Source organism: Neolamprologus multifasciatus, chromosome 18, assembly GCF_963576455.1.
Source record: "Neolamprologus multifasciatus chromosome 18, fNeoMul1.2, whole genome shotgun sequence".
Lineage (NCBI taxonomy): Eukaryota > Metazoa > Chordata > Actinopteri > Cichliformes > Cichlidae > Neolamprologus > Neolamprologus multifasciatus.
In genome coordinates, this window is record NC_140456.1 from 5,393,284 (window position 1) to 5,406,928 (window position 13,645).

General features: G+C 40.0%; 1 protein-coding gene across 1 annotated transcript in view; it reads left to right on the forward strand.

Annotated features, from left to right (window-relative positions):
* Window positions 1-3,121: 3,121 nt before the first annotated feature.
* larp4b (La ribonucleoprotein 4B) overlaps window positions 3,122-13,645 on the forward strand; it is a 65,500-nt gene continuing 54,976 nt past the window's right edge. Inside the window, exons 1-2 of the mRNA XM_085140652.1 lie at window positions 3,122-3,720; window positions 13,509-13,642. Of these exons, the coding sequence (XP_084996778.1) occupies window positions 13,562-13,642 (81 nt within the window). The 5' untranslated portion in view covers window positions 3,122-3,720; window positions 13,509-13,561. The remainder of the gene's footprint in view (window positions 3,721-13,508; window positions 13,643-13,645) is intronic.

Below are 13,645 nucleotides of genomic sequence, written 5' to 3' on the forward strand. Positions count from 1 at the left end.
TATTTGGTACGATCACTTTTATTATTTAACACAGCCTCAACTCTGTTAGTCTTCAGAAGTAGTTCTCCAGGTTTCTTGAAGGACATTCAAAGCTCTTCTTTGGATATTTGCTGTCTTTTGATCTGTTGTCTGTCAGGATGATCCAACAATGCTTCTGTAATACTAAGATTCAGGCTCTGGGGAGGCCAATCCATGACTGATGGTGTTCCACTGTTTTCTATCCAGGTATGATTTTACTGCACTGGCAGTCTGTTTGGGATCACTGCCTTTCCAGTCAGATATTTTCAAGATGATGTAGCATGAAGGGGTCAAAATCTGATGGCACTATTTCATCAGCATTGATAAGATCCCCAACAATACTTACTACACCATGACAGAGCCTCCAGACAGTTTTATAGACAGATACTGACTGATTTTAGTCCAGTTCTTGTGTAACCTGGCACACCTCAGCCTTTTCCCCCTGTTTCCTTTGCTTAAGAATGACTTCTTGACAGCCACCCTTCCACTGACAGTATTTCTGTCGAGGCTTCAGTAAACAGCAGATGAATTATCTGAAGGTCCAGGATTCACCTCTCAGGTCCTGTGTCAGGTGGATTTCATGACAGTTTTCAGGCCTGTCACTTGTACATGTCACTCAGATTTGTTAAGGACACACTGCACATCATGCTTAGGTATGCCATGGTTTCAGCTAATAGGTCTTTGGGAATCCCCTTGTTGTTGCAAAAAGTAACTTATATTCCTGTCAAACCATTGTGGGAGTGGGAATAAATGTGTTTTTTTGACAGGCTATTAGTAACAAAGAGCCTGGAGATAGAATCTGAAAATTTCTTCACTTGGTTGTCTGTTACGTGTGGACACAACACAGGTTCATCCCGTAAGTTATGTGTTTTTGTCTTCCATAGGTCAGTGTAAAGCTGCTTAACAAACATTCCTGTGAACATGGTGAGGTACAAGGACTGGACTGAAAATGAGTGAAAAAGCAGCCAGTCAGCAATAAAAACCCAGAAAAACCACAAATAATCTGTCTCCTTTGAAGCAAAACAAATAAATGAGGTGTGACTTGAAACTTTTCCACACTTATTTATTTATTTATGTATTTAGCTGTTTATCTATTTGTTACCATTTAAATATTCCTATCTTTTTATTGTCACATAAAGATTAGTGTTTAGATTTGTTCATTTGTTATGTTTTTTTTTTTAATTTTCACGTCTCGCATTTATTATGATTTCAAATTAATTTTTTTTACTTCTCTTCATAATAGTTTTGTCACGCTATATTCTTATTTTACTGACTCGTAAGCTATTATACTTATTTCCTATATATTTGTGTTTTACTTCATTCTCACCTGCTGTAACAAATTCATTTGTCAGCAGTTATTTTAAAAAGTAATTTGTCTTGTTTGTCTTTTTAAGTCAAAAAGATTATATTTAGAAAATAACCAGTAGCCCACACAGGAGTGGATATACTTTGGTGGCATTGTGAGAGTCATGTTTAATACCTGCTCAGGATGGGTGTCACTTCCACGGTCTCGTGGCTGTCTGTTGGTTTGTATGGCGGGGGAGCCATGTCTGATGTGGTGCTTATCAGTACTGGGGCACCACAGCTGGCTGTCCTGTCTCCATTCCTGTTTACTTTTCTCTGTTGGGAAAAGAAGTGCTCTGATGACACTGCAGTGGGTGGGTGTATTAAGGGCTGGCTGGAGTTGGAGTGCAGGGAAATAACCTCCTGAACGTCAGCAAGACAAAAAAGAGTTGGTTGGCTCCCAGAGGAGAGCTACAGGTGCTTGGGTGTTCACTTGAATGGCAGGCTGGGCTGGAGGACCAACACTGGTGCTGTGTATGAGCAGACTCTGCTTTCGGGGGAAGCTCAGTGTGCGGCAAGGGCGCTGTTTACTTTGCAGTTGACTGCTGGGTGGACAGCATCAGTACCAGAGATGGCAGCAGGCTCCACAGGACCACTGGACAGAATCTGGAGGCGTCTGAGTCAGTGAGAAACAGGAGGTCACTGAACAAACTGCTCTCCACCATGCCCCATCACACCTGCTCCGCTCCACACTGCAGAGGCAGCAGAGCTCGTTCTTCCTCAGACGTGTTCAACCTCACCGAATGAAGAACGCTTCAGGAAATCATTCCTACTGTTCTCTGTAAAACTGCATAACAGCTCTGTTTTTCTGTGTCAGGTGAACACACCTGTCAGGACAGCAGAGTCCACATACCTTCTTTGATTTATACTGCAGATATTATTAATTAATGCCATTTGAAGTACTCTTTCGCACAATCTGAGTCTGAATTTTGTATTTTTAAACTTAGCTTCAGTTCTGTCTTCTTAATTTGTAATCACTGTTGTGTATATATAAAAATTCTTTGCACCACCTCAAACTATAAGATGTGTCTGTCTACCTATTATACAGAAACATAACACAATAAACCTATTTAACATGTAGCGTTAGTCTATTGACATGAGATAAACAATATAAGCTGCCTTTAAAATGCTCTTACCCGAATAGAAAATCCTCATTTGTCTTGGACCTTCTTATATTTCCGAGAGTCTGTCACAAACTGACTCGCCCTCTTAGATCTTACACTGCCGAACTTTGAGCTATCAGCTTTCACAGTTAAAGCCTCCAAACTGTGGAAGATCAAAATATTAGGGAAGCAAATGCTACAGGTAATTTCAAGAACACGTTTTTATTTACTAGTCCTTTTACCAAATATTGAAATTAAGAATAGCAGTGCACAGCCATGCCTGCTGAGCTCAGCCACGTTTGGTAATCTAGCAGATAAAGACCATTTGCATGCCTTCCTGATTAGTAACAAAATTTCCTTCTACTTTTTAAAACTAACATTGTTTCTTATATATTTATTTGATTATGTTTTGCTATATTTTTACTTATGATTATTTGTGTGTGTGTGTGTATTTCTGATAGGTTGCTTGTTTGATTAAATGCCTGGTTTAAGATGTAAGTGGCCCCATTTTTAAATATGTAAATACCTTTGAAGCTATGTGATATTATTGGACTTTATTAATTAAAATATTTATAATGAAGCTCTGGTCTTTGGTGGACACTTAAAAAGTTTTTCGGAGCCGCTGAGATGTCCGGTAAATCTGCGCTATAGACGATCTTTGCGCTGCACACGAAAAGGAAAGGAAACGCCGACTTCTCCATTCCAAACCCCCCTCTTCTCTCTCTCATCTTTAGCAGGAGCGAATGTTTGATCGATCGGAAGCTGGAAGACGACTCACGTTTATTTCTCACTTTTTAGGCTTCCCCTGATTGTTTCTGGACTGGCCTCCCTCCCTCAGAGCCTGCTGTTGACCGCGAGGGATTTTGCTTCCAGACGCTAGTTTTCATCGACTACACAAACTTGATAAGCAGGCAAGCTAGCTAGCTAGCCACCTAGCTAACTTGCTAACTAGCTTGCAGTGTTGTTAAGGGGGACCTCGTTTTCCTTTCTTTCCCCCCCCTTCCCCGTGTCAGTGTTGGAGTGTTTTTGTCATTGCGCTGTAACTGGCTGTGGGTGCGTCCCCTGACACCTGAAGACTGTTTGCGGGTGAAGTTTGAGCCGGTTGTTCGCAGCTAGCGTGCTCGATACAGCTTGCTAGCTCGCTAGCTAACACCCTGCGCATTTAGCCTGGAAGCCAGTTCGAGGCCTCAGTCCAGCACCACCTCCAGCAGCAGCTACCACAGTGTTTGCAGAGCCGTATAGTGAGAGTTGACAGGTGAGTAAGAAGCTGTTCTCTGTCATTAAGGGGAGAGGGGTGGTAAACACACGGTCAGGGGCAAGTTAGCTCTCTTGCTAACTAACTGATTCAAATCGGTTGGGGGTTGGGGAATCCGCGAAATCACGCCTGAGGTCGCCATCTTTCATTGGATGCTGCTGCAAACCAGCTAACAAGACATGGCTGCTACTTTGCAGTCGGCTCAACTTTACCACACAGGCGTCGTGGCTACAGTAGCTGTGTTTTTTCTTTACCCACGCTCAGGCCGCACTTCGTCCTCATCACGGCGCAATTATTAAAGGAGTGTCGCTGAGTTTGGCCCCTGGCATGTGAGCTGCAGTCACTGCCGGCTGTCAGCTGCTAAACGCGCCTGCATTGCGTCTCAGCTGGAAGTTGTAATGTTTTTTGACTTGTCAAGTTGATCCAAACAAATGCTTCTCGAGTGTGTGTGGATGGACGGAGGTACACGCGGATTAGCAGCTGATTAGCAGCGTTTACAGACATCCAAGATGTCTTGCGACCATCCTCCACCAGCGGTAAGCAACCGACTATAAATACAGTCCTGTGGATCACCCTTGCATTTTTCACCGGTAGAATTGAACCTCGGCCTTGTTTTAGAGCACCGGCTGGGGGTCATAAATCACCTGAAGTGATTGAGCAGGGAAACACGACAGGGGAGGAGTGAGCAGAGCTTGTTTTGGTTCAGGCCCTGTCTAAACCTCATGATTGAGTCACTGCATCTGTAGAGGAAATGGAATGTGGTTTGATAAGGGTCACTGTTTGTTGAAGGGTTGTATTGAGGGGTTAAAGTGGGGATTCGGGGGGCAGCCTCAGGTGTAGTGGCAGCGGGGTTTCTGGACTCACAATGGGCCTTTTTTGTGCTGAGAAAAGCGGTTGGTCTGCATCTAATTACTTAACAGACATCTCTTGTTTTCTGGTGTTTTTGTGTATTTGTTCACAAAATATGTACTCAAGGTTAAGTAAATTAACCCACCCTTTAAAAACATTGCTTATTAAAATGTTTATTATCAGTGTTGTCGTTTTCCTTTGGAATAACTTTGAAATAAGTTGTTTAACATTGTCTGTATTGTGTGCTCTGTGGTCTGTACTAGGAAGCAGAATTTGGACTTGAGCAAGATAACTTCAGGTGTAACTCTGGGTCTTTGGGGTTATGTAGGTATTTTTGTTGTTAAGATACATCGCTTGCTCCAGAGCAGGTTAAGTTCAAAATAAGAAGGCTCAACAGGTATGAAATAACTATCCATTTATCAGTCAGCTCTTTAGAAAGTGGGGCTGCTGTGATTGCTCTGAACTCGGGCAGGAAGGATTGTCTCTACATGACTAAACATCTGCACATTTATTCTCTGAAAGAGTGACACAATGAATACACACAGGTGAGGTTTTTGTGTCTCTAAAAGTACTTACTACAAATACCACTCTAGCTGGTCTCCTCACTGCAGTTATAATAACAGCAAGATGAAAATAACTAGTGGCTAAAGGTGATAACTACTGAACCACTAACCTCTAACCATGCAGTTCTTATGATAGATATAAGATTTGGAGCTTATTCTTATATTAAGTTGCTCATTCAGTGCAACCTCTACCATAGTAGAAGTTGCACTGAACAAAAATATTATTCTACTGCTGTTAGGCCTCTTTAACCATGAGTCACAAGAAGAATATTTAAAGTACACAAAACATGGATATGAATGAAAAGCAGAAAAGAGAAGCTGCTGCAGCAGGTAAACCCGAGTTCCACTCAAGTTCCACTGTAGACTGTAAAGGTGTTGTGTAGGTCGGGTGTGGGTCTACCTCTGCAGTGCTGCCGCTGTCCTGTGGCTGTGCACCAGTGCAGAAGCAGGGCTGAGCTCGATTAGACAGCTTTATCTCTCTGTGGCAGTATCATGTCTTAGAATTATGGGAATTGATTAATCTTACCCTGGACACACTCTAAAGCTCTCTTCTTCATTTGATGAGCATCACTCAAAGAGATTTGAGGAAGAAATTTATTCCTGTTTAAAACAATTTGTTTTGTTATGAAATTTGAAAGTAGATGTGTTCACCAACCAAGCACCATCACCAATACTGTTTTATTTAATTTTTTTAAAGGATGGTAAACCAGTATTTTTAAGTAGGGTTTAATTTACTGAAGCTTAACTTTTTGTTTGTGAAATCCACAGAAACGACAGCAGCTAGCATAAATAGAAGTGACTGTGTTATGATGTTATGGTGACCAATGCTGAGGGTATTCTGGCACTTTGAGGTGTCACATTAAGTAGTTTCCTAATTCTAACCGCGGCTCTGGCCTGTCTGTGTGGAGTTTGCTTGTTATTCCTGTGTATGTGGGTCCTCTCTGCATACTCCACGTTCCTCCCACAGTCCAAGGACTGCTTATGTTAAACGGTGATTGTAAATTGGCCGTGGATGTGAGGTAGATTAAATGTGGCCTTGTAGTCTAAAGCTCTTTGAGAGGGCAGCAAGAGTAGGAATTTGCTATAAATGTGTTTTCGCTACAACTATATGCATACCTGCATACCAGTCGTGCTTACGCATAGGCGCGCATTAAAGGTCCACTCTATGCCAGCAAAAACCTACACACTAACCAATATGAATCCTATTTTTAATTTTTGGTCTTTATTTCCTCACAAACTGTTTATTTATTTATTTATTTTTAATGTTCAGGCTCCATCTTTAATAATAGAGCTTTGACATGGTCAGGTTGTATTACGGGCTTACCTTCTTTGTATTTTCTAAGATTATAATTTTATCTCAGAGTCGGTCACTCTGCTCTCAGCACACTTACGATTGTGATTGGTCAGATGCTGCCAGTGTTAATTAGATTAAGTTGACAATGGCCTTTGTGTAATCAGTTGGCCTAATTGTTGATGTTTGGTGTAGTTAAGCCAGATAAAATAAAGAGATCTGTGCATTTTGTTATGCCTTTTGTAAGTACAGGTATAGGTGGAGTTAGAGTTCAGGTATAGTGAGGGTGAAATAAGCAAGAAAATAATTTGTATTGAGTTGTTTCTTTTTGAGCAGGCAGTTATGAGCCAGCCTGTGTGTTTATCCAAGTTCAATTTGACTTAATATTTATAAGCTGTTACTTTAAACCACAGTACTACACACGACCAGGTTAGGCTGCCTTAGGGCTGTGCGATTAATGAAAATTAAATTTCACTTGCAGTTTTGGCTTCTCACAATTATCCGTGTTAAATGTTTTGACAGACTGATAATATTTCAGTGACGACCTGTAAAGCGACCAAAGGGAAACGTCTGTGGTCTGGAGTTTATCCTGCATAAAGTAAATATCACACTTGGCTCACTCTCAGAGTGCAGGTGTTTTCTCTAAAAGGCAGTTTGTGTGTTGGTTGAAGGTGTTGTCTCAGGTTAAAATTACAACGCTGCGGGCATGAGATGTATTCCTGCTGGCTGCTTAAAGCTAAAAAATGTAATTGTCGCTGAATTGGAGAGAAATTAGCTTCTTTATTTATATTTTAAAAGAAACTAAAGATGTTTTTTATCTGGATTTAATTTAATTTTAAAACGGTGTGGGGAGATGCGAGTTCTCTTCTTAACTACTTGCCACAGGAGGGATTTATACGCTTTTGAAATAATGAGTAATTCAAATTGATGAGCAATTAGTGAGTTACTATGCGTGATAGCAAAAACAGAATTAAGTAAAACCCAACTTGGTTAATATTTAGACAACATTTGATGAACAACAGCTCGCAGCGCAGGACGCACAATCGGCATCTTTACTGTTTTTGAGAGCAGCACAGTTCACACAGAGTCTATCTCAGGACAAAAGCTGTCCAACCTTTCTGTGTATTTACTTTTACACAAACAAGGCAGAACATGTTGAATGTTTTAGCTGAATCAACTGGACTGATGCTTTACCTCAGTAACATTAGTATTACCAGTGTGAGGTTCCTGAAGTAGTTAAAATAGTTTACATTAATGTCACAACAACTGTCATTTTCACAAGTTCTCCGTTTCCTCTCAGTGGTTCTTTCAGTTGATTCATATTTACATTTGTGGCTAGTGATCCAAGTTTGCATGCTTTCAGCTTCATGGTGTGCGATAGTTTCTGACCAGAGTGAAAAGGTTGTTCTCACTACTCTAACACAAGCATTGCCCAACCGTTGGGCTAAACAAAGAGTATTGTAGCTGATATCACAGCCTGGTAGCTATGTCATTTGTTGTGCTATGGGTCAGCTTTAGGGCTGCCACGATTAGTCGACTAGTCACGATTACGTCGACTATCAAAATCGTCGACGACTGATTTAATAGTCGACGTGTCGTTTGAAGCTTTGTAAGATCACAAAAGACGCAGGAATAAGTAGTAGGATTTAAGAGTGTAATAACGGACTGAAACAGAAGATGGCAGCACTGCATGTACAAGGATGCCAGCTGCCGTTAAACCCCGAAGAAGAAGAAGTAGCTCTGTCCCAGAATTCATAGCGCAGCCCAGCTCAGTTTCCAACAATGGCGGCAGCTAGTTAGTTTCAGTATTACTCTTATTATTCTTTCTGGGTCACAAAATAAACGTTTAACATATTTTCAGGCGAGAATGTAGCTGTGTAAACCTCAAATATCTGCTCAGTTTATCAAGACACCACATATTTTCAAAAGCGCTCCGACGTTTTCGGAGACGTCTGTTACCCACTAGCTTGATAGCTAGCCGGGGGCTAGGCTCACTAGAGCCGTGAGAACACCGGACTCCCGCAAATCGTTTTCAAACCCACCGCCGTCTTTCGCTACTCAGGTTAAACATGATATATAAGTCACTTAGATAACTTAAAAATGTTATTGTTTGGCTTTTTTTAGTATTTTATTTGTTCCTGAGTAAATCGGTTTGGCTGAGATTAAAGTTATAGTTTTTACACAGCTGAATAAACATCAAGCAGACAGCTGATTATCAGAAGTGTGAGATGAGATTTACTCCGGTGTCCTGTTATATTTTAGATAGCAAGGAGTTTATTAAACTTCACCGAAACAATCTGCAAATTTCATTAAAATTTAATCAACTATCATCTTGTCTTTATTTTTAGTTAGCACATACCTTAAACACTTAGAGCTGTAAGCTAATGATAGTTATATAAGAGCAGATGCTGCTGGTGCAATAAGCTGTACGTTTTACATCCAATGGATGATGATCTGATTAGTCGACTAATCGCAAAAATAATCGGTGACTAGTCGACTATCAAAATAATCATTTGTGGCAGCCCTAGTCAGCTTATATATCAAGTAGATGTAGATCTAACAGGTTCATAATATGATTTCAAGTTTCTGCACAAAAGTATTGAATTTAAAATTTGTTTATAAATTTGGCTGCCAGCAATGATGAAAAAGATACAGTCCGGATCAAAAGATGACTATTTTGACTATTTTTGCTCCAGCAGGAAGCAAGTGTGTGATCATGTATGAGTTGTATAGTTTTAATGTTTTATTTGGGAACAGAATGGTGTGTATGTGTAAGTTTGGTGATGGAGTTTTTATTATGAATGAATGATGAATTTTTATGAATTATTATGTCTATTTTTTATGCTTAAGGACAACAGATGGAAATTAGCCCTTGGCTATAATCTGGTATGTTTACATTCATGTAATTTTTTTTACATTTATGTTCATTAACATGCACTGTCCTAAATAAATAAATAAATAAATAAATAAATTTGGTCCTCCACAAAAGCAAAGCCTGATCAGTTGAGTTCAGCTCGAGTCAGGATGATTAAAGGAGAGCTTTAGCTCGGTAAGATCTCTCTAGAGGAAGTAAAACTGAGGTTTCTGTAAGTGAACCTGTGGAAGGATTATTAGTGTTTGCCTTCAGCTTCTTTTATCTACAGAGTGCTCGCAGGCTTTCACATGGTCTGCTTTCAGCTCTGTGCCATTCGCCTTGTAGGTGCAGTGCAGAACATCAGTTCAGCATTGCCTGTTGCAGTCTTCGCCCCCATCTGTACCCCGAAAACTTCTTGCAATTCATGTAAAATGGGCTCTGCCAACAAAAATGCCTGTTAGGGTGTTTTAGGGACAGACTAACACCTTTTTCTTTTCTTTTTTCCTTCTTCCTTAAGCTGTTTACCAAATAAGCTCTTAGAGTGTCTGTAGTTTTAAATCTGCAGAAACCGTTTCAGACCACGACCCTTTCTGGAAGAGCTCTGAGGTGAGCGTGGTTCAGCCTCAATTGGAACAGGCAGTTGACCGAAGGGCAGCTGACATAGACAAGAATGAGACTTTCTGGCTTTAATCACAGCACCAGAGTTATTTTTTATTTATGTGTGTGGTGATTTTCATCAGAGGTAGAAGTTCAAATCAGAACGTCAGCATTAAAAAGCAGCAGTTCGGAAAAAAGGCTGCCGAGACTTTGTTGTGTCAGTATTTCAGTCCTTTAAATGTGTGACAGCAGAAACAGAAAAATACATCACAGAGAATTTGGTACTGAAGCACACAAGGTGACATGAAAACCCAGAACCCCCACACCCAATCGTTGGTTACTGGCTTCCAAAATAATAGATTTTGCATGACTTGTCAGCTAGTTACACACACGGGTTGTGTGCAGGTTTCAGTTGTCAAACCGTTTTTGCAAAGTTTATCACACAAACAGATGCTTCAATTATTGATGTGAGTTGATGGAGGCTTGTGCTTAGCCCCATTCATCACAGCAGCAGTGACACTGTGTCATTATGTGGATCAAAGGTCACCGGCTTTACAGCCACACCATTCTTTTTCTGCTTTGTATGCGAACACAGCGAGGGCCCGTGTCAGGGACAGGCGCCCGATTGTTGGGCAGATTATCACCGCTTTACAAGCAGGACAGAAAAGAAGGTGTTTCCAGTGGTGTTTTGTTGTGTCCCCCCCCTTCCCCGTTACACTGAGGTCAAATGTTGTGGAAGTGATCATCCAATCGGGCCTTGGGGATGACAGAGTGATGTCGAGAACTTGACCTACAAAACCTCATGACGTTTGACTCGTGTATAAACAGAAAGCAAAGAGTGCAGCTAAGCGTCCTTTTTACGTGGAAAAGAATTCAGGAAGGCAGGGCTTGATGATGTAAGTGTTTTTGCTCGCATTTGTGGCTAAAAATAGATGCACAAGGACAATAAAAAGTATTTAGGAGCGTATGTTCAAATATTTAGCCAGTAGGATGGAGCGTTGTAGCGCTGACAGGAGCAGTTGTTAAAGCCCATAAGAGTCCTTCATTAGACCGCCTGAAGAAAAGTGACATTTTTGGCTGCTTGTTTAGTCTGCTGCGAGCTGTAAATTTGGTAAACTTCAGGTTTATAGAAGCTATCCAATCTCTCTAGCAGGCTTACCTGCTATTACAGTTATTTTAAAGCTTTAATAACAAATATTGTCTTACACATTTAGATTTTAAAAACATAGCGGCAAACTAAACGGATAGCTTTTATTTTGACTTATCTTTATGCGTTTGCTTTATTGCTGTGTGAAGCGAGAGAGCAGTGGATGAGAGCAGCTGAAAAGATTATTTTCTTCACGTTTGTTGAGCGGTCGGTCCAGAAAAGACTGATTGGATTTTTACCTGCCGTGATTGTGACAATGACGAGTGCTGCTCCTGTTAACTGAAGAAAAACATTTTTGTTTCACCGCCTCATCAGAGAAACGAGGCTGAAGATCAACCAGAAATTACACACATGATCTGTGTCAGTCTTATTGCTGGTTTATTATCAACCTTTCTTTTGAGACAGCAGATTACAACATTCACATTAATATTTTTTTAATCACTCACATGCTGCTAACTGATACAGACTGCAGTATTCTTTGCAGTCTGTATCAGTTTTTAGCCACATATGTGGAATATGATGATCATTGCCGCCTTCTACGATACAATCTTATCAGAATACTTCACTCATGATATGACAGTTTAATTTTTTAAAAATATTTTGCGATGAGTATTGCAATAACACATACTCTACTTTATCACATTTTGTCAGCTGCATTCTTCAGTGATGTCCTCAAAGTTTAACTTTGCCAGTATCTGTTTTATCCTATAAGATAAAGTTATCACACTTAAGCTGTTTTCTTTTCTTTCTTCTTCTTTTTCTTTTTTTGGCTGCAAAAATTCGAATGTCAGGACAACCTGCCATAAATGCTGCCAGACGAAGTCTTTGTGCTCTGTCTGCTATTGAATGGGGTCAAGTAGGCAATTAACTGCGATAAACCATTGACAAGCACATATCTGCTGCTGTCTACATAGACAGCAATTCACATTTAATTAATACATTTCCACTCTGCAACCTTCCTGTTCTATAGGCATATAAACCAGAATACAACTAGCCGGCAGCCTGTTGTGTTGAGTCCCCTCGAATCCTGGTCATTGACAAAGACTCATTTAGACTCATGGCAACTTGTTGGCAATCTGTCTCATTTATGAATTAGCAATTATTTGAAAGCTTCCAACAATTTTTCTGAGTTACTGCAGTCAGTCAAAGTCGGATTGCAACTGTTGGTATTAAGATTGCAACCTGTGCAATCACCCTGCCATCATAATTGGTCATGAGAGTGCAACAGCATCAAGCTCTGGGCAAACATTTTGTTACCACGAGTCTTAATCTGTTGCAGAATGTGAAGAAATTCAATACACTGATTTCTTTCCTCCTTTCTTTTTTTGATTGGCCCAGATTATTGTGTTTGATTACAATACAGACTTTTGGTGTCTCTGTATAGATACAATACCACCTTAACAAAATATTGCAATGCTACTATGTATCATTTTTTTTTTTATATATAAATACCCCTAATAAAAATTGTCAAAAAAGGTTAAAAGTTCACTTTTTTGTGTGCTCCACAAGCAGCAAATGTAGCAGCTGTTAAAGATAGAAAACTGTTTACTTTCTCTGGATGCACCTGTTGTTTTCAACATAACTGCATGATTGTTCTATGCTGGGATGCACCACCACACACGTACATATTTTATTTTATTTTATTTTTAAAAGTGAGAAACAACCATAATGTTAAAATTCAGTCATACAAGCATGAGTGCTGGTAAACCCATAAAAGCACGAGATAAACATCAGCACTGTCATCAGTAAATGTCAGTATCCACAGGCAGCAGGAAATGGAAAATCCTTTATTGAATGGGAATATAAAATGCAAAATTTGACCTTGACAAATGCAACAGTTCAATAAAAACAAGAGCACAAAAGAACAATTACACATTTTATTTAAATAACTGGCTAAATATTAAAGCCTGCATCGTTTAATGCAAAAAACTGTCGACTAAACAAACAGCTGCTGAATATGAATCAAAGCCATGTTGTGTAATCGAGGCCTATAAAGTAGATGGGGCTAATTCACTGGTTGTTTCTGTTATGAGTTTCAGAGCTTTTCGTGTTACTGTATTATTGCTAATTGATAGCTTTTCTTGTACATTTGTGTGACATACTTTCAATGTGTCAGAACAAGCCGTTTGATTTTTCACTTTTTGTCATCACATCTGTCTGAAGTGTCTGAAATGAGAATAGTGGCCTCCGTACAACAACAGCATATTGTCAGTTTTGCCATTACAATTTTAAGAGAATCAGCAACGTGTTGGTAGTTTAAATTAGTGTAAATTAAGTCTGTACGAGGAAAATATCCACACATGCTCTGATTGTTATTCTGTCCATATACAAGCATTAAAAACAATTTGTGTGAAAAATCAGATGTAATAACGCAACTGTCAGACACTACCTCCTGACTCCTTTGTCTTACACATGTGCCAGCTGATGATACGCTGATAAACATCCGTTGTTGACTCAGACTTGTTTGTCCCTTCTGCCCCCCTGTAGCTTACTTGGTGACACAGAGACTTCTCCCTGAGGAGCCAAGAAGCAGACGGCTCATGACTTCTGACCAGGACACGAAAGTTGTAGCTGAACCACAGGTGCAGCAAGTACAAGAGGCAAAAGAGAACTCTCATTTGGTG